This window comes from Calonectris borealis, chromosome 10 (assembly GCF_964195595.1).
Source record: "Calonectris borealis chromosome 10, bCalBor7.hap1.2, whole genome shotgun sequence".
Lineage (NCBI taxonomy): Eukaryota > Metazoa > Chordata > Aves > Procellariiformes > Procellariidae > Calonectris > Calonectris borealis.
Genome location: NC_134321.1, coordinates 7,027,602 through 7,049,563, shown reverse-complemented (window position 1 = coordinate 7,049,563; position 21,962 = coordinate 7,027,602). Strand labels below are relative to the sequence as shown.

Here is a 21,962-nt window from a genome sequence, read left to right as displayed (position 1 = left end):
ATTATCCACCTGTCTTTCGACAAACAGGCACTTATTTTCTTTTAGCTGGAATTTTCAAAGCCATTTGGCTCAAAATGGTTGAACATTTTTCCATTTAAAAAAAAAAAAAGATTAAAACCTAAGTTTTCAACTTTTTTCATTACGTCAGTCCTCTTCCCTTGAAGAAATGGTCTTCCACCAACCCAAAGAAAAATCAACAGTTTCCATTAAAAAAAAAATCTCAGATTTTCAATTAAAACCCTTCAGTTAAAATGACAGTTTCTGTTATCATTTAGGTACTACCATTGCAAAAAAAAAGCTTATGATTTCTATTCTGCTTTACAGTAGACGCATGGGAAAATGCTTGGGAATTGGGACCCACTTTTCTCTTGACAAGCAGAGCCTATATAGGATCCAAGCTTTGTAACCTATGCAGAAGACAGCAGTAGCCCAGTTTGTAGCTTCGAGCCCCCAAGGCTATCTGCTGCCTTCTCCCATAGCAATCCCTTCCCTGGGCACTCAGCACCAGAGGTAACTCCCCTGTAATTCAGTGAGAAGTACCAGTACCAGAATGAGGTACATAACCTTTTCCAGCTAATTTGTAAGTACACTTTATGCAATTAAAAAAAAGAATATCTAATTTTGCTTATAGATTTGTAGGAATGAATCAATCTTTGTTGGCAGAAGGTTGAATTATTCATTTCAGTTTTCACTAGACTTTCTGTCCACATTTTAGAAAGGAATCCATATTGACATTTTAATAATGGAGAGGAAATGCGTTTCTTAAATGCAGGTATTTAAGATTACTTTCCTGTCCAGTGCTTTAGAAGGTACGCACATAGCAAACGAAGGCTGGGTTCTGTTGAATAAAGAGGATAGAGAAGTAACATCCTCCAAGCTGTTACAAAAGGAAAGGAAATACAGGGGAGTGAAAATTTCCAGTTTTCTGTTCACCAGGGTTAGGCAGAATCTACTATGGTGTTTGGGAGTGCAAAACAAATAGATGTGGAATTTTTTTTAGGATTAAGTAGGATTAAGATTAAAATACAAACCAACAGAAAAAATCCACAGGGAAACTATTTCCCTCCCCAAAGCTATTAGTTAGAACCCTAAAGAAAATTCAAAAAGTTAATTAAGCTCAGGGCTATATATCAAGCCAAAGTCACTGAAAGATCAAGTGAACAAGATGTGTTTACTGTACCTGGTATAAACAGCACATAATAATGTGTTTTTTCTCAAGGATAGTTAGAATCATAGAATCATAGGATATCTCGAGTTGGAAGGGACCCATGAGGATCATCGAGTCTATGAAGATAACCACAAAATCCAATACATTCGCAGTGTCCCCAAGTTTTGCCCAGCTTTTGACTGGTGTGGTTATTTCTGTGGACCACGTCCTTTACACCCTCATACTGCTTTACACAGACTCTACACATCACTATTCCCCACTCACAGTTGGTAACACAAATATTGGAGCCATCAAAATCGAGTTGAACCTCTGTGCAACTGAAGGAAGCGTGGTTAGATGCCCACAGAGCCTGTTTGGAATATTCCTCCTATTCTTCCACCCCCCCAGACTACATTCATGAAAGAACTGGGCACTGGGAGATGGAATAACTCATGTTTTCTGCAGATTGCTATCAAAAGTATGAGCACTAAAAGAGGTAAGTTCTCCACTTTTCGAACTACTCTAAAGAAAACACCTGATTTTAAAGACTGCATAGTATGGCAAAATATTGAAGGGTACAACACAAATGACATGTTTTGAGAAATAGGACTGATTTTCAACTTCCTATAAGAAAATAGTTGTTCTATTAGATGATGAAAATAAACCTCTAGTAACAAGAGTAAGAACTACTCATTTGTGGTAGATGTGGACTTGATTTACCAAGTACTTAAGCACACGACAAGCTTTAAAAGTGAATAGGCTCATTTATTTCAGCTTTACCCATCCACTCAGAATAATAGATAATAAAATATTAAAACTTGAAACAGGTTTGAATATCTTGTTGAACTGGAGCATGAATAATGAAGTTGTGAAATAATTCAGTCCTACCTGAAACAAAACAGAGATTCATGGGAAAGAAATAGCTTTTCCCTCTTTCATTAAGCCATATTTCAAATAATTTTTGTCTCTTCCAAAGCTTTTTCATCATTCTGTGCTCAGCTATGCAAATGAATGGATGAACACAGGCCAAGGAATATTTTTCTTATTCAAATATAAATTAAATACATTCTTCTGACTGGGAAGACAGAGCATATCCTGCTCCAAAACCCAAGTTTACATACTATAGAAAAGTACATTCCCCACCTCAACACTAAAAAAAATGGGGAGGAAAAAAAAAAAAAAAAAGAAAAAAGGCATATACAGTGGAATACAGGAAATATCACAAGATACATTGCACCTCAAAATCCCATTTCCGTAGAAATGGGTAGATGTTCTAACAGATCTTTTTCTTAAAAAGATGCCAATGAATTTAAAAGCTACATATTTGCCAGACTTGCACATTATTCTTGATCACATCACCGTGCCAGTCACTTCAGATGGCATATGGGATTCATAATAATAGGTTAGAACAAGATCACCTCTTATAATCCACTTCCTATATTAGGAGGCAAACCAGAGCACAAGTGTCACAGCAGAGACAAGTGTAACACCTGTCTTTATTCATGCAATTCTCCCCTCTTCCCCGATAACCACATCACTGAACCTGACATCGCAGCATTAGGTCACTTTTTCAGCTTAGAAACAAAAAGCTCATGTTAAAAAACTACTTCACATCCCCCATGCCTTTTTTTTTTTTTTTTTAAAGTTAGACATCTCTTTACACTAAAAATCTTAGCAAGATCAGGTCCTTTATTGTTCTGTCTTTAAAAAAAAAAATTATGATGGGAAAACTCTCATTAATTTTGTCAGGTTTCACCAGTTTTTTTCCCCAAATTGAGTCTTATTTTTCAACTAACCTATGCTCTATCTACTTGTGCTCCATCCATCAAGGGTGCTTCTGAAATTATAAGTAAAAACAGTTGATATAAATTTCACTGTCAGAAGAAGAGCATGTCTTACCCAGTACAAATGGCTAAAAGCACCTACTTGAAATATACAGTTCATCATCTAGGCTTGTATCTATCAGGAACAGATGGAGGCAAGGTGATTAAATTTCTTCATTTTGATGGAAAGAACAAACACTTTCCTAGACAGCCATAACACCTCAGACCACTTAAAAATAATGAGTATTAAAATGTGATTTTCTCTACAGAAGTGTTTAAGTAAGGACACCTACAACTTTTCTTTTAATATACTATTTCCTACCTATATTGTCAAATGATTTGTCTTTCATTTCCCTGTAAGTATGCTACAGAGATGATTTATAAATAGATTCATAATAAATTACTCATCTCACCAAGATGAATTACCAAATTGAGATTCCTAAAATATCTTCCCTTTTTATCCTCACAAATTGTGAAGAGAGTCATATAAATTTTCAAAATTTAATCAATTTGTAAAGTACAGTAAAGGATTAAACACTTTTCTGATGTATTATGCATGGCATTTCCTTTTACTAGGCAACACTAAGACACACAAACATAACTGCACATTATATTGCTCACGCTGGATACGACACCAGGCATTTGGCAGTTAGAGGTGATGCTGGCAAGGTTTTCAAGATGGAGATTTACTGCCTGTATCTGTTGCCCTTCATTTTAGGCCCTGGTTTGGAGTGAGACGGTGATACCACGCTATGACATCTACTATCCCATAACCATTACCATGTAATTCTCTTAAACACTTCCCACCGCAGGCCCAGCCATACTGGCTCATCAGTGGATACCTCGGAAGAGTCCGGATTCTCCAGTCCCAAGCACTAATGAACAAAGAAGCCAATAAAAAAAATCCTTTATCACTTTGATCATTAATCAAATGTACCTCCAAACAAGCAGGAAAATGCAACAAGCCTTGACCACACAGCAGCTATCTCAAGAGGGTGGGGTAGATTCTCTTCCGAGGAAATGGAAATGTCTGCTTTTCTGTCCCTATTTTAGAAGGGATAGCACTACAGAGAGGGTAATTGGCACACAAACATTTCAAATTCCATCCAAACCTAACAGCTCAATTTTTATTGTGGTTCTTCCACAAATTTTTCAGCATTTACCTTCTAAGGAAACATTTGTGATTTTTCCTTATTCCGCCACAAAGGAGGCGATTACTAAATCTCTGCAACTTTTCCTCTTGCTTAGTAAGTTTATTTTCATATCCAGTTTTTAAGATTCATTATAGCCAACATTAAAATGCCAAAAGGCATTCAACTTGTCAGTGCCTATAAATAATGGCAGATTCATGTTAAAGTATATTTACATATCAATTACTTAGGACTCAATACTACACATGCTCTTGAAAAATACATTACTCTTGATTATAAATCAAGACAATTCAATTATGCATTTTAAATGCATAATTGTCCTCACATTTTCATAAATATTGGCAATATGCTATCAGTCTCAAAAAATGCTTTAATGAAATGAAAGAATGCCTTTTCAATACTTTAAGTGCTCTAAAAGATGACTAGTCATTTCACATTAATTCCTGCAAAACTGCAAAGACACATTAGAAGAAATCCTTGTTAAAGTTCTATTAGTTTGTATTTTCTCACCAATACAGCACTAATAAAAATGTGGGGAAACTCCTAAATTACTCCTATAAACTCAAATCCTCCAGCATCTGTAAAAGAACTATGAGCTGCTCCAATACCCTTGGTTAAAGGCAAAGTATTTGTACAAATTTCTGAGGCAGAAAATACAATATGCCTTTGTCAACTTTTCCCAGCTCTGCAAGATGTTCCTGTGCTCTAATAGGTCTTTTCTGCTTCTACAAACTGTCATCTTATGACAGTAATCTTAAACTTCGACAACCTTTGAAAGCCAAAGCATTATTGCCCATATAAAATTACTAATCACAGCTTTAGGTTTAGGGCTGTTCTCTGAAAGAGGAAAAGAAACTTCCAGACCAGTCATTGGCCCCAAGGCAGGATCAACTCTTCCTGAAACACCCTGGATAAATTTTTGTTTAGCTAGTTCTTAAAAACTTGCGGTGCTGGATAGCCTATAAATTCCTAAAATAAACTGCTGTAGGACTCAACTACCTTTTCTGCTGGACAATTTTCAGAACAGCTAACCTAAATTTCTTTGCTGCATTTAAACCTTACTACTTCTTGCCTTACTGAGGAAGACGTTGACCTGCAACACTGAGCAGATTACCGAGGTTAAGGTTTCCTTCACCTTTTTGTGTCTGGTTCCTCTTTCAACCCTTGAGTCTTTTGTATATCTTGAATAAGAGAAAGGATGGTCTCTCCCTACATGTCTACAGACCTCCAAGGCAAAAGGGACTCTCTACAAATATTAAGATGACATAGTAAGATCCAGCTTCCAAAAACTATGTGGTATACTTCAATGATTGATTACACATCATCTTACATAAATGTCAAAATTGCAACACAAAACCAACAGGTTTATTGATTATGACTTTCTTTTTTAAAATTTAATATTTCACTTCTACAAAAACAATGCTGAGTACAAAACTGCCAGTAGGACAGGGCTCTGTAATAAGCCGTAAAGGAACAGTGATAACTTTTATCATTTCCATAGCACTTAATTTCTTTAACGGACTATATGTGTTGAGAGCAGTCATCTATGGTAGATGAGTATTACAACCCACAGTTCACACAGAGGGGGAAAAACAGAGTAGTCAAAGCTTGAACTTTCAAAAGCATCCACTAAATTCAAGTGCCACCCTTTTCAGATACCCAGCTGGAGCTATAAAGGGCTATGCTGAGGTGTGAACACCGGACTAGCAGTTAGCACTCGTGGAACAGTATACTATAACACACAGATATTTTTCACTACAGTAACTCTTCAGCTACAGCTTTTAGAGTACTCAAAACAGTATATGATGCTTCACCCTCTTGTGTGAATCAGAAAAACACAGAAGGCATACAGACTTTTCATGCTGTGTAAAGAAGAGCTGTGTAATGAAGCGTGTAAAGGGTGCATGATATTTGAATGAGAAAGCAAAAAGATTTCTAATGACTATGTAAGAATAGGGTTCCTCTGCAGCATCTGAAATGACATGCAATCTGACAATTCAAACAAATCCAGTGCTAACACTCTATTATATGTCCATAACTGAACGCTACTTACATTTCATTTTTTTCTTCAACATTATACACACACAGACATAGGCTGCATGTGTGATAGAGAAGATTATCTAATCCTACTGATTTAATAATTGTAACACTGAGAAATCCACTACTGACAGTCAGTTAAATGCAGAAAACTCATGACAAACTATTCACAACCAGCCTATGCTCTAACTGGGATAAGGCTCACTATCCCAGCAAGTGTGGTCATTTTAATTTTTATATTTTTAAAACCTCTACACACTATTTTTTATTTATGACTTTTAAAGCTTAATAGTCCCCTTCCCACTCTCCAAAGCACCCTCCTCTCACTCTACACAAAACTTCCAGGACTAACAGCAATAATAACCATTCCCATGAATGGGCAAAGGCAGCCCTAGAAGAAAATCAAATGAGTTGGTTCTTTGTTTCTGGATGTTGCCTTTGATGTTCAAGCTGCAACTCTTCCTCTTAGTCAAGACAGAATTGATAGTCTTGACTGATTGGCATGACTAATACTGCAGATCACATTAAACAGCTGTGCAAACTGCCTGCACTCACAGCTTGGCTGCCGACATTATTTTTATTTTTATTTGATGTGATTATAATGTCTCAGTGCCCAATCCTGGATCAGCAACACCATGTGACAACATTCCCGTTCTTCTTCTTCCACTCTCTTTTCTCCCAGACTGTTTGAAATGATGCCTCAGTGGGCAGGATGCAGGGAATAATTGGTTGGGAACAGAATAGGCACCTGGCAACTCCTAAGAAGCTGATCTGCCAAAACCCTTTTTTGGCTCAGGCTTGTAACCCAACAGTCAAACACTAGGCACAAACTCACTGAATAAGACAGATTTTTGCACAACTTCCAGGACAAAACCCTAGCTATATAGTCAAGCCTAGTTAGAAATCATACTCAAAAGAGCCTTTTCTCCTAAAGCTGGGAGCAGGTCCTTGTTTAAAGCTGCAGAGTGAGAGCAAACAGCCCAGTAACACACCGATATAGTTACCACACTCCAAGCTGCCTGAATGTTTGCAGACTTTCTGAATTGTCTTAGCTGAACTAGCTCACCCAATTCTGCATTAACTCACCCAAAATAAAGACCAAATAAATTATACAAGCAACCTTATTTTTATTTCTGAAATCTGAGAAAAGAATATCCCAAATCTTTCCTCTTAGTATAATGTTATCCCTTCTGTTGCCACATAACGGACTGCAATGTTAAGAAAACTAATACTAAAAATCCCTCAAGCCAAAAGGATAAACTGGTGATAAAAATGTCTTATATAATAAGGATGGATAAACTGTATTACTTTCACACCAAGCATAGCTGGAAAATAAGTGAATTGCAAAATTATGATTTAATGATACCTCTTTCAGAATTCTGTTCACTCTCTCAGATGCCTGGAAAACAAAAGCCCCAAGACCTCTGCTTCACACGCAACTTAATGGCAAGACACATCAGTGCCATTACTCTTCCCATCACTGAGGTGGACAGAGAGATGCATCTGACATAAGCAAACAGGCGAAGCAAAGTGACAGGAATAAGAATGCCTATTCCATATGAATAAAACAATAATTTGAATTTGGACTAACGAATAGCTAAAGGAAAAAAAAAAATTAATATCAAACACACACAAAACTTAATTATTCCCTGGATATGAGTTAACAGATGTCAATATGGAATATTTTTTCCAGAGAGATGTTTGTCAATCTGTCAATAGTATTTTCCTTATATGACAAGCAAACACTTGTTAACATCAATTGATTTGGTAAGTCTTTAGTTGTATCATCAATGCCAGGCTTCAAAAAAGGTTGTCAAAGGAGCTTTAGGGGGAAAAGGCGAACAAGAACAACAAACAATTTTGGCCTTTAACCGCCCAAATTTCAGTGTTACTTTCTATTAGGATTCAACTGTTAAGTTCAGGACTAGAGACATTCAATGGCAAAACAGCTTACGGCTTAGTTCGCTTCACTCATATTTTTGTATTTTAGCTCCTGCTAGGGAGACAGAACAAGGGAAAGGGATGGTGCATAGCCAAAAGCCTGAGGAAAGACTATTGTAGTCCTGCGTTTGGGTCACATCTCAAGCACACATAGCATTTATGTCAGCATTAATGGGCAACTCTCCTATACCAGTAACCTATATAATATTATTTTTATTCTATCAAGACAGTATGGGAGAAAAAGGTAGAGGATGTGATTTGCTTCAGGTTGTCGGTAAAATGCTTCTGGCCTTTGCCTAATTGTAGTCACTAAATACATCTCACCAAGAGCCTAGTCATTATGGGCTCTCATACTCACTAGGGTCTTCAAAAACAGGATTCAGCCAGCCCGACATCTTAAACTTGATGTTGACTCTCTCTGCAATGTGTATAAAAAAGCTGAGAAAAAAACCTGCAGGAATTTAGGAGAGTCAGATATGTGGAGTGACTCCAGGCCAAAGCAGACAGCTGAGATGGCAACCAAGCTTCAGTGCCCAGGACAGTAGATTTATTGACAAGACTGTTTTTTTTCAGCTTTAGCCTTTCCAAAACTTTGTTGAATTCTACAGACAGTCATATGGTAAATGTAACAGGCCAGGTCTTCAGCATGAATAAAAACGAGCACCTGTTGAGCTTGGTAAGGATGTGAGAGTACTCAAGGATGAGGACTTCAATGAGGATGGCTGAAACAGCACTTCATACATGCAGGGGAGAGCCAGGCATCACTCAGAACCTCTGAAATACCGAAGGAAATAACCTCTTCTACTTGACTGTGGAACAAAGCAGAGCAATGAAGTTCCTGCAGTGCCTCCCAGCAGCTCAAACACCCAGAATCAAGCCATTATCCCCTTTCCTGTTACTACCTGAAAAGAGGGAAGACGGTTCATTTTCTGCCAAAGCAGATGCACGGCACAAACTCATAGAACAAGACAGGCAGGAAGGAATTTAAAAAAAAAAAAAGTCTAGAATTTAGATAGTGAAAAGAAAGGAATTCAGAACCATTGCAATGACCTGTCTGACCTAGGAAGTATTGGATATGGCAGACTGCAAACAAGACCAGCAGAGTACAAAAGAGTCTTTGACTCCAGAGACAGCATTTCCATCCAAAAGCTAGTGGGTAACCTTTTGCAACAACAACAAAAAAAAAAACCACAAAAAACTTCACTTTTTTATTTTAAAAAGAATCAGAGACACTGACAACAGCCGCTTAAACCAGCAGCAAACCAGCCAAGATCTTCATTTTTCTCAAAAACAATATCCACAGCTTCACTAAATCAAATCATGGCATACCTGTATTTTTTTGCTTTAATACAAAATAGACATTTTAAAGACAACTAAAGAGAGGGAAAGAGATCTATTTCAAAGTGCAGTTGAACATTTCCTTCTGGAATATTTCTTCTCTTGCAATGTCCTTAATGCTGCCAGTGCTATATTTCAGCACAGCTAGAAGACAGTGCTTCTCCATATTACAGCCCTGCAGACTTTTTTTTTTATTGTTGTTTAGTCATTCCTCAGAGGCTCAATGTTGTTTGGAGACATTTACAACAATTAATTGCCCCTCAAGTTCCCAAGAGCAAATTTTTATCTTCTCAAACGAGGTGGGAATCAGGTTAAAGGTTACAGGGAAATGACTGACCAGATACAAACTGTGACTGCTGCATTAGCCACAATGACTCTTGGGATTGAAAGCCTACTACTAGTTAAGAAAAGAGAGGCTTCATTCAATTGTCTTACTGTATATTAGTAAGCTAATAGACATGGTGTATGAGGAGAGGAAAAACCAGATATTTACTATCTTTCCTGAACAGAACGAAATAAAACATGAAATGTTTTTTTTTTAATAACTAGTAAACTGACATTAATATTCACCTGCAGAGCAGTGATGGCGGTTATATCAGCAGTTAGGCTGATATAACTTCCAGGGCTGCTACAGTCTCCTATTATGTACCGGGATATCAGCATATCTTCCCTAATCCTAATTCAATCTCATACATATTCTTCATCAGTTACTGTTAAGAGAAGTTTTTCACGTGATGTCATGAGGAACTGAAACAGTATTGGTGATGGTCACAATGATGTAAAATAAAGGCAAAATCAGTCAAACTGAAAAAGCTGACAAGAAAAAGTTCAGAAGTGACTCACTTAAACCTGGCAAGCCTCTCAGAGATAAGACTGTGGTCATGTGCAGGGCTAGGCTCAAAAGAACTAATGTTAATAACTTAAAAATGGGCGACAGCATTAAATCTCAACAGAAACACAATGTCTGTGTCCAACAATGCTGTCACTTACATACGTGCATCCAAGTTTGCTATGGACTACGTTCCCTGGAGCAGACAGGTTTCAGAAGCACCCTCTTTCCCCTGCACCATACTAAATAACAGAGTCTAGCGGCACTCTAAGCAGTCATCTTCCCCTTTTTTCCTGGAGTGCAATAAAGAGAACGAAAGGGAAATGCAATGGAGTTGTTCTGTGATTCTTCCTGTGAATGGAGAAAAGATCAGAAAAGGCATTCAAAAGGAAGAGAGGAGGCAACAAATTAATAAGGAATGAGTTGTGCTGCATTTAGGCTAAAGCCTTCTGCCTCCTCAGCCAGTCAAAGCCAGGAATGACACAGCTACAGCTGTGCACAGACACAAGCATATTTCAGGTCTGACTGACTATTTCAGATCCTTTCCATGCTACCTTTTACTTTGCCCCCCTGTCTCAATTAGCATAGCTTCACTAGCCCTGGTGTAAACAGCTAGTGCTAAGCAGTAATATATAAGCAGAATATATAATAGAAGGGAGATACATTTACAAGTCAAATGTTTGGTGTGCAGATGATATATATAGCTGAAATGCCTTTTTGTTTTAAAATTGTTTAAACTCAGTAAGTTTCATCACCAAAATTAATACCTGCTCTTTGTGCAGTGGCAGACAGAAGAACCTATTTAACATAGTGATAATCATCTGCTAAGTTGTGTATCTAAGACTTTACTGCACCTGCTTCTCCACCACTAACACAAGTTTCAGAACTAAATTACATCTCAGCCAAACCTTGATCATCATACGAAGCACGCACTGCAGAACAACTCAAACACTCACAAACAAATCTTCGTGTAATGTCCTGAGAATAGCTAAAATTCACACAAATGAAGACAAGTATAACAGTGTCTACTAGCATCAGACAATGAAGGAAACTATCAGGTTTTCTAGCATGAATCTCAAGTCCCATCCTACCTCCCTTCTGCCCCAGGCAATATGTCTTGCCTCTCTACTTCTCCAGGTCTGTGTTCTTTTAGGCATGATAATGACTTGAAGCTTATCAGGTCACTAAGTAGGAGACAACCAATTCTCTTCCTGTGGGTCTTGGGAATAACATAAACCTAGATCTCTACAAACAAAAGGTCAGCACGACCCAGGTCTATGGGAGTGCAAAAAGATCCAAGAAGTATGTTTTAAATATTGCAGATGACTCTCCCTAGTACAGTTGAGCCATCAAGGTACTACGTGCCTTAAAAACATGCAAGGAGAGTTACAACTGCAAAGAGCTTACAATATAAAGTCGAGCTGTGCTTACTCTGCGCTGTAAATTTTCTTCCTGATTTTGCCTTGAAATTTTGCTCCAAACAATATCCACCTCTATTTGAAAAGTCACAATATTTTGTCACTTACTGCTGCACGGGGTATAAAATTACAGCGATGCAATTTCCACAGGAAGGTGGTATTTAGAGGAGCTATCATCACAGACACAATGAACATGAGGAAAATAGATGGAATTACAGAAAAAGAAGATAAAGCAGATAAAGCCAGATCCACAAAAAGAAGCAAAATGTTGAAATTGGGACTTCAGCAAAGATGCTTAGGTGCAGGAGACAGAAAAGATGATCAAAGACCTTCTACAGATTTTCATTAGTAAAAAAAAAAAATCTACAGCAACTTAAGTTCTGGCTACACAGAAAAGCGTAACTCCGCATTGGCAGGGATGGTCAGCTGGTGCTGCTCCAATGCCTATGTCTGATCAATATTCTCTCAGTAGATATTCTACTTCTGTCTGCGAAGGGGACCAATGACCTCAGCATGCTAACATGCGTCTCTAGAAATAACTTCTACTCAATACAGGCAGACTAATGTCTTCTCCTGTTGTTCAAAAAGAAAAGAGCAACGGCACCTCCATCTGCAAAAGGAAGTGTTAGAACATACCAGGCTACAATTCCAGCCTGGGAATGTTAATTAAACACAGACTATCCTGCAGCGCAGAATCAGATATTTTAGAAACCTCGAGCTTAAAAGAGTACAAATCAGTCTTTAGAATTAGCTATTTGCTTAGTTTCCATTTTCCTTCTCACTCTACTGCAGCACTACACTGTTAGGAATGATATTTTAAGTATCTAAATCTCCTCACAAATTCCACTTCAGGAGCCAGACGTTCTAAGTTCAGCGCTGCAATGCCCAGCATTACCACATCTGCATTTCTGTGTTGAACTGCCTTGAGAAAATACCCATTCAAGACTGATCAGCAAACTTAAGTGCGGATCAGGAACTGAAAAGTCAGTCCACTGGCTCACAGTGAAATAATTTCCTCCCAGATCGCCCCTTTAGTAACTCATCCTCAGTGTTCACACCATTATCTGTATTTTTCAGCATACTATTCATAGTCCTATAACACAGCTCTATTGCTGCATGGGGAAGCTTCTGGTCCCAAACCAACTTTTTTACCTTTGGATCAGCAGTCAGCAGCTTGAATGCTTGATATACTTGTGCTTCTTTCACACCTCCACCGAGATCCAAGAAGTTGGCTGGCTTTCCTCCGTTCAAAGATATTATATCACATGTTGCCATTGCAAGCCCAGCTCCATTGACTGTAATTGTAAACATCAAGTGTTTATATTTCACATAAAAATATACAAGATTTGTGAAAAGTATCAGCACAACCACATAACATGGTTCAAAACGTTACATAAATATTTATTTCTAAATAGGTCAGTATCTATTCAAGGATATTCAATGCAGCAAATAATTCAAAATCTGGTCCATACACACCAACATTTAGGTTTCTTTATGACTGTATCAATTTTAGGACTTAGATGTGCACCCTCCCTTAAGCGTGTATGAATGCTGGAATAGTAATTGTGGAAATGCAAAAACTTCTGATTTAAAAAAAAAAAAAGACACACACAAAAACTCTGGGAATAGTGATCACATCACAAGATGTGAAAGGCAAATTGACTCCTTAAAGCTCCCCTCCCATAATTCTGATAGCAGTAGATGATGCTTTGTATTACTGTAAAACAGATGACTAAATTTTGGGGACAGATATCAGATGCTCCTGAAACTGCCTTTTATTTTGTGTTTGCACCAGTCTAGAAGCATTCCCATGGGCACGAATATCCTCTAAGCTAGGAAAAGTAGATGTGAATTATTTGTCCCCAGTAAGTTGCTCCTGCTGGACAAAGTAAGGCTTCTATGTCACCTGCAATTCAACAGCAATACCTAATATTAAAAAAAAAATACTGTAGTGTTGCCAATTATTGTTTGAGGGGTTTTTTTTGTGTGTTGTTTTTTTTTTTTTAAATTGAGATTAAAATCTCACTGTCACTTACTGAATCAACTGCAACATATTATCAGTATCTCCTAGATTTGTGGTTAGAGTACACATCAAAGCAATGTAAATATTGGGCATTTTCTAAAACCAGTCCTTTCACCAAGCTAAATTAGATTCATAATAAAATGCTGTACTGGCTAAAAGAATTTGTACAAAATGAAAATTATTTGGAGCATAGATGACTTTTCTACTTCTCACTTCTAAACACAAGAGTAATTTCTGTTCTACAGAAACTTCAGGAAAATAAGAAACTGGTGTTTTCCTTTTAACAACCAAGCAGCTTCTTTAGCAGCTTTCCTTAAAGAGAAACAGTTCAATATTCATTCATAAATGGAAATATCATGTTTTTACACACACGCTTTTGCAGTGCTTTCTGAGTAACACAGTCTCATTTTTGAAAATTAATGATCAAATTTTGATGATTTTTCTTGTTTTGTTTTAATTACTGGAAAGATCAATTGCATCAGCTTAAAAATTCAGAATGTAGAAACCCCACAGGCTTCTCCCTTAGCCTGTCTTCTCTCTGACATCTCACCTGCCCTGCCTGTCTGCTGCTGTGGCCTTCATCACAGTTTCAACATAACTTCAGTTTCATTCCTGCAAGAACTTGTGGAAGGACAGACAACCTCAGCAAAATAGACTGAAAAACTGCCAAGTGTGGATTGAATGTCAGAATGTAAACAAAGTCTATACACTGAACAAGTATGAATTTGTCTTCAAATGTCTTTTGGATTTATTTGTTCTTACCAAAGCAAGCAATATTTCCATCCAGTCCTATATATTTTAAATCATATTTGGCAGCTTCGTTCTCTATAGGCTCATTTTCAGACTTGTCATCCATGGCAAATATTTCTTTTTGCCTAAATTCTGCATTGTCATCAAAGTTTATCTTGGCATCAAAACAAACAACTAAAGAAAAAAATATAAAACAACATACAGGCATTTAGAAATTACAGTTAGTCAGAGCTGAAATATTACACCAACTACTTGAGGAGGGAGAGGGTTGCTTTAGGGGCTGATGCTGCTTCCAACATGTGATCAACTGAAGTTCTAGCATTGAGTCCAGTAGAGAAGGGCAAGTTTTCCTCAAATCCTATATTGAGAAAAGGTACAGCAAGCGTCTCCACACTACACAGTCATGTGCCTTTGTCAAGGGATGATCTGCTATGTTTGCTTTAAACAAAGTTGCCGTAAGTCATGAAGGCAGTTTTTATGATGTGGACGGGTGGTCTGCAGTGATTTCATAAGAGAGTCTACTTTCAGTATTTTGAAAGTGTGACAGATATGACAGGTAACAATCCAAAGCAGTTTTTGGTAACATGAACTCATTTATAGTTGAGCAATACAAAATGCTTTCCTTAGCCATTGTTTTAATTTATAATGTTATTAGCTATACACACATTATTTCCCTAAAGATCTAAATTAAAAGAACTTTAAGCCAATGTATGTTAAAAATGATCAAAAGATGACTTTTAAATAAAGAAAATTTTAAAAGTAAATACAAAACTGCTCATCAATGTCAACATCTGCTATGGTTGTAAAAACAGATTAAAAAGTAGCTAAACCTGACTATATTAAACAATAGATACCAAAGACTAGCTAGTAGACGTAATATCCACATAAATACAAACAGTAAAAGAAATGTATGTAGAGTGAACTGGTTATTTGCCTATTTATTGATTTATTATTTCTATGAGTTTGCATAGGCAAATACCTCATTAGATTAAAATGTTCTAAGTAAACGTAAGACTATATTCTTATCGTTTCACTGTTTAAGATTGTACTATAACCAGATTATAATTACTGACTGAATTATAATTGATTTCTCAATGCAAACCAGTCAGATTTAAGTGCCTTTAAATGCTGCATCCAGAAAAATCGAATCGTTTTTTTTTCTGCTGTGTTTTGATTCATATTGCCACTGAAACACATACATGGTACGTATACACCTGCTCATGAGCATTGTACAAGTCTCTGCAATTAGAAGCCAATTACAATTAAAAAGACAATTTTTAGTCTTTTATATAGATACTCATCAATTAAAATAGCTAATCACACAATCTTTTTTGGTGGACAAATCTCTCTCTCTCTCTTTTTGGTAAAATATAAAATTGCTTAACTTAGGAGAAAATATCTAAGCAAACAGCAAACAAAACATTTACACAAATAGGAGAGTCTCGGTTGTATGTCTTGATTTGCATTGGGTTTTCTTGTTTTGGATTACTGATGTTGCTGGGGTTTCTGTGGTTTTTCTAAATACATTTGATTTGTAACCAAACCAGATTAAATTAAAACAAGATCAAATTTAGTTTCAGTGACTGCAGTTTCAGAAAATTATTCATGGGTGTTTGCATATAATACATCTCTCTTGCAAAAGTCTCGATCTTGCCCGGTCAACCATCATGTGGGAATCTGCCAAAAGGAAAAATGTCTGAAGTTCATAATATGCTTCTACTGCTTTAATTTTTTTTAACAATGAACTAAGACTTGTACCATTTTTCTTCTTCAAGCTTTCAGTTCCTTAAATTGCTAAAAAAAAAATCAAAGCTAGAGTAAAACTGCAGTTTCAAAGCTCTGTTTACCTTAGACATGAACATCCTCAATGTCACATTAATAGAATCTCATTTCTACAGAACATTCATCTTTAACAAAGGCCGTGCTGTACAAAGTAGCAGGAAAAACACCTATTAATATTTATCAAACCATTTTCACCATCAAAAGCACATTGTTACATGCGTGATAGATTATACAAAAGAAATTTTCTTCTAAACAAATATCAAAGAAAGCTCCAACACTTATATTCATGGAGTATTTCTGTTGTTTTTGCTAGCAATGTAGGATTTTTGTCATCTGCCAATTCAACAGCTTACACTGAGAGCAAACAAAACAAAAAAAACCCAAAGAAATTGGCAGTTACAGGCTTCTGACCCAATAGTGTTAACAAAGAATTTGCTACAAAATTAAACAAAAGGAAATACATATGACAATGTATTTTCTTATGGAAATTCACACAAGTGAAAAACACAAAACACAGCAAGAAATAAATCCATCTCAACCGTTACTTTGACAGGAATAATGGTCTTCATACAGAGACTTATACATTATCATTAGAAATAACTGCATTAAGCTACTCAAATGTTCTTCCATTTGTTTTATCTTTATTCTTCTTTAAGACATTTCAGACGGAGAAACTGCTAGCAAAACAGAAATAAGCACAGGAAGACTTCTGTGTATGTCTGCTAGTAAGATGGCTTTCACAGCTTGAAACCCACTCTGTTTCTGCTCCTCAGCTCCCTGGATGTGAAACACATGGGGAAAAACCTCGGAGAAAACAGCATAAAAACTCCAACCATCCTTCAAATTAAGCCCTTTTCCACACAGCCATTCCAGAAAAGCTAAGTTGGCAACTTATCCACATCAGTTCATTTCTTCCACAGTGCCACCTCATAGTACTCCAGCAAGGATGCAAAGTTAGTACCACCATGGTTCTTTAGGACCTTTTAGGACCACCAGTTTTGTTTCCTCTCATTCCTAACTGTCCTCTCCTTCACCTGCCCCTAATTGTCTATCAGTTTCCCCTCTGTGTTGGTACCCAGACAAATCATGTCCTCAGCACGGCAATGATGCCCCTATTCTGTTATCTGACAGCGCCATCTCTGCCCTTCTCACTTCCTTCTCAGTGTCTTTACACGTGTCTACAGCATCCACTCGCTAATTCCCAAGACATACTTAAAGGTCTTCCTTGCAGGATTACATGGTTGAGATGATGTAGGTACTGAACTGGGAATTTTGTCCTTTGCTCTGCCAAAATAACAGAACAGTAAAGTGCTTCTATACTAGTCATCTGAGCTAGTTTTGAACCAGCAAGTGTGAATACCATAACAGCCTAGTCCTGGCACAAAGAGCTCACCTCAAGCTCATTTCTCTGCCTGATAGAAGGCAATTGTCATAGATGTCCCAATTTCTGAAATCTGACTGAGCATAAGGGCTATTGGCTACCTTCCACACTGCCTGTAGTGTTCAGGTATCTTGGTCAACCGCTCAACTAAAAAAATTATTTCAGCAAGTTTTGAGGAAGGAAATTTTGTTTTTACAATATCAGTGGTCTTGAACCCACAAAATAAACCTGGTAAGTACATCAGTCATAGCAGACAAACATACCAATGAATTTGTTTTGAAGTGAACATCATAATCCACAGGGAAGTTCCAGCAGTTTTTGTTGCACCTATTTTAAAGATCCCATTCATCTTCAAAAGGTCAAAAGTCATGTGTTGCACATTGCTAGAACTTGAAAAATCCAGACCATTCATTTTACAAGGCCCTATTTCATTGTTCTGCTTTAACTTCATTGTGCAACACAAAATGAAAATGTCCTCCTCACCTCATTCCCAACTGCTTTTAATAAGGCCAATGGATGTATTTAAATGGCGGGGAAAAACAACAGTCTATTGGGTTCTGAAGGCAAATTTTCCATTTACATTTAAAATACAGCCTACAATAGAACTACACTGGTCAACAGCAGGGCTTTTTGTTTCTCTCCCCCAGTACACATTTCACAAATTGCATAAGAACCAATGGAGCTGGAGTTAGTTGCTAAGAATTTGACTTACATTTATTAAGCTGAGTGAGGTTTACAATGCAGAAACTATTGATTCAATATGCACGTTATTACAGTACTTCAAATGAGCTGGAAATGTGAGCACACAGTGCTGCGAAAGATTCTCAAAAAGAGTTAAAGCATTTGGTGGAAATCATTCTCACCAGGTAAACTCTGTCCAGAGAGCTAACAGATTCTGGTGGCAAGAACACTAAAAAAATCCAACCAAGAAGGAATTCCAAAAAGGTCAGAAAAAAAAAGGTTCGAAAAGCAGAATGCATACATTTAGGCCATAAATATGTTCTTCTAACTTAGTTTAACCTGAAATCAGCTCATTATGTTAAAAAAATTCACCACACATTTGATCATTATCATTGTCTCTGAATTATCCTCATGTACTTTAATGGACAAGATACTACTTTTTGTATTTGTTCATTAAATGTCACTTTACAATAGGGCGTTTTAGTGGCCCAAAGCCCATTTTATAACGAAGAACAGCACTTTATAAGAAGTGTTAATAAAATGGGGCAGGGCAGGATTTGTTTTACATCTTTTAAAGCTTTTTCAGAGTACATTACCATCAGAATTTTCCTTTTAAGCTGCAGACAATTCTCTGCCAATTCTTCTGCATTTGTTTTGTTAATAAAATGGGAAAAACAAGGTTGGACAATTGGAAGAGACTGCATAGTTTCTGCATAGCCACAATTCAGCTTTTGAATTCCTGACCAACTGAGCCAAAAATACGGATTTTTAGTGAAAAGCTGTTTACTTTACAAAGTAAAGTAGCTGTGAGCACATAAAAAGTATTTTTAAAATGCTAATTCTTTCAATTGGTACTGACTCCTATGAAGAGCTCATGGTCTTAACTGACATAGCAGTGATCTTTTTCTAAAAGTTTCCAGAACTGCAATTAAGCAGCTACATTCCTAATGTCTGTTAAAATGGGTAAAAGCTTTCTCTCTCAATTTTCTAATTTCCACTTTAATCTGTAGGCATATCTTATGAAGTTGGTTAAAAACTGAAATCGTCTTTCTTGAGTATTCTTTATTAATGTTTGTCAAGAAACATCCACCAGCACTTCACGATGTCAAAGACTTCTCTCAAATCAGAAAATGATACTGTAGGCAGGGCCTAGACTAGAAAGTCACTAGTGCTTGTGAACCACAGCCTTTGACACTGCAGTCTCAGCTAGCTCTCCCTGAGCTCCACAACTTCTCACCTTTATTTATTTAAATTAAAAAGAAGAAATAAAAAGGGAGGGGGCACGAATATGGTAAAATATTGGCATTAGGAATGTTTATGTCCAAGTTAAGTGGACAATGACAATGGAAGGAAGGGTTTCAGCTGGAAAACCAACAACTAGAATGACATGAAAGCTAACCCGGCTCCTTTTATTTACCCTATACCTTCTTAGCCCTGTGTTCACAGTGGAAGCAGACTAATTACCCTTCTTCTTCCCAAAGGATGTAGCTGCGTGTCCGTTCCAACTGGAATTTCTCCTGTGCTCTAGTAGGTTACAGAGTCATGCACTTATGATTTTAACTTATGTATATGTTTACAAACGTAAAATAGTGAGTTTCTTTCCGCACAATCTCAGGAATTCTTGCAACATTACCCAAAAAATATCCAAGACAAAACAAAACCAAGAAAACCCCAACTTTGTACAAAGAGCAGAAGAGCAGAAAATGTTGCTGTTTCTCACCAAGTATAACATGTAAAAGCCGATACTTCCACTATTTGGATGAAATAACAAAAGGTATTGAAATGTAAAATCTGCCATGGGAATATTTATGAATGTTGCTTAAATTACATTACAAAATAAAATTAATGCAAAGCTGCTGCTACAGCCTTCTATGCAATTTAATTTATAGTTTGCATAAATAAAGAATTATAATGCATTCATTTGTTTCCTTCAATTTCTTACCTTGCCCTTCTGGAGTTTCACCAAAGGGATTCACTTCAACCTGAGTGGCATCAATTTTCAAGAAAAGATTATACAGCTTCTTAATTTGATCTGCTGCCTAAATTTGATCAAGCGATTTACAATTACCACACAGAAAAATAAAAGTTACTGTTTTCAAGGCAAAGGTAAACCATTATTGATTATTTTTAATGTATTAAATTGCACACTAGCTCTAGATAATTACTGCTTTGATTTCTGTTTTCTTAATCATATTTATATAGTATCTAAAATAGCTATAATGTAGCATTATGATACTGCATAACATTTAGTAAAAGTGCATGTAAAGACTACATGAACTGGAGATTTTCTACAAAATAAACAGCACAATTACTATGACAAGTTTAATTTGAAAAGTGCCTAACAGTTCATAATGACACATTCTCCAGTATGCTGAGATCCAAGTTGCATTCACGTTAATCAGTCTAAATTCAGAAACCATAAAGCAGTATGTGCACATTAGTGACTTTAGAAAAAATATAAATTTTTCCTTCCTTCATCAGTCTGAAATGTTTTCTTGAAGAAATTATGACAGAAGCATGCTTCTTGACTCTTTACAAGATACTCCTGCTTGTTCCTTATTGTTCCTCACCATCTATCTCTGTGACTGGTTCTGTGGTTGAAAGTATTGTGACTGACTACTAACCTCCAAGTCTTTTGTTCTTACAACATTCTTCCATTAATAGAACAACTTAAACAACAGCAACATGAACGTGCATGAAAAAAAATCCTTTTAGTTCATTACACACTGACAACCTATTAGCTGAAATAAATTTGCAGATGAAGAAGGGCACTAATAAAGAACCATTCAAATTTGTTCATTACTGATCAGTTAACTGAAGTACTGAACCAAAAATATTTGGGACCTCTCCTAATAAGCAAAGTGAAGGAGAATAAAAAAACAGAAGTCAGCTTTCTCCCATAATGTCATTCATAAGAAAGAAAACATTACGACTGGAAAGACTCAACCCCAATACTGTACTACATCAGGAAGAATATGGTGAGGGATGTTCCCATCTCCCTCTACTCAGTGCTGACAAGGCTGCACCTGGAGTGCTGTGTCCAGTTTTGGGACCAACACATCTAAGACTCTTAAAAGGTTACAATTTGGAAGCAGCATACAAATTGCTTATGAAGTCTTCCCTGCTCAAAAGTCATCAGCTGAAGCATTCTCAGTGCTTTTGACTTTTAAAAAAATTATCAGTTATAAATCTGCACCCACCAAGGCAACAGTTTCCTTGGCATGGACAGTCTGGTTGACAAACTATCCTAACACCACATGGGTAAGGCTATCAACAGTGATGTTAGGAAGGAAGTCCCACTATCAACCCTGTGTTGATTCTGGGCATCCTGAAAAGCTGTTGTTGCCCTAGTACACTGCTGTAATTTTAAGAGAGTACCAGAATCACTTAACTTTTATTAAGGGCTGCTCCATCTTTCAGCTGCCTTTTTGAATCAGGCAACTTAATGTCAACATTTCTCTTTCTCAAGGTCTACAAGTACTGAGCCTCTTTGAGGCAAAGCATCAAATCCCAATCTAGAAATACCGAATGTATGAGTAAATACTAGGATTTGTCTGAATACAAACTATGTCCCTATGCTTCAGTAAATTCCTTTGAGTTGATAGCACAAGGAAAGAAATGCATTCACTGCAGCATTATTTAAATATATTGTTGAAAAGTC

The 21,962-nt window shown here is 36.8% G+C and overlaps 1 protein-coding gene across 1 annotated transcript in view; it reads right to left on the bottom strand.

Annotated features, from left to right (window-relative positions):
• SUCLG2 (succinate-CoA ligase GDP-forming subunit beta) overlaps positions 1-21,962 on the bottom strand; it is a 130,025-nt gene that overhangs the window by 42,794 nt on the left and 65,269 nt on the right. The window contains exons 7-9 of the mRNA XM_075158678.1: positions 20,244-20,340; positions 14,470-14,631; positions 12,837-12,979 (exon numbers count right to left, since the gene is read on the bottom strand). Of these exons, the coding sequence (XP_075014779.1) occupies positions 12,837-12,979; positions 14,470-14,631; positions 20,244-20,340 (402 nt within the window). The remainder of the gene's footprint in view (positions 1-12,836; positions 12,980-14,469; positions 14,632-20,243; positions 20,341-21,962) is intronic.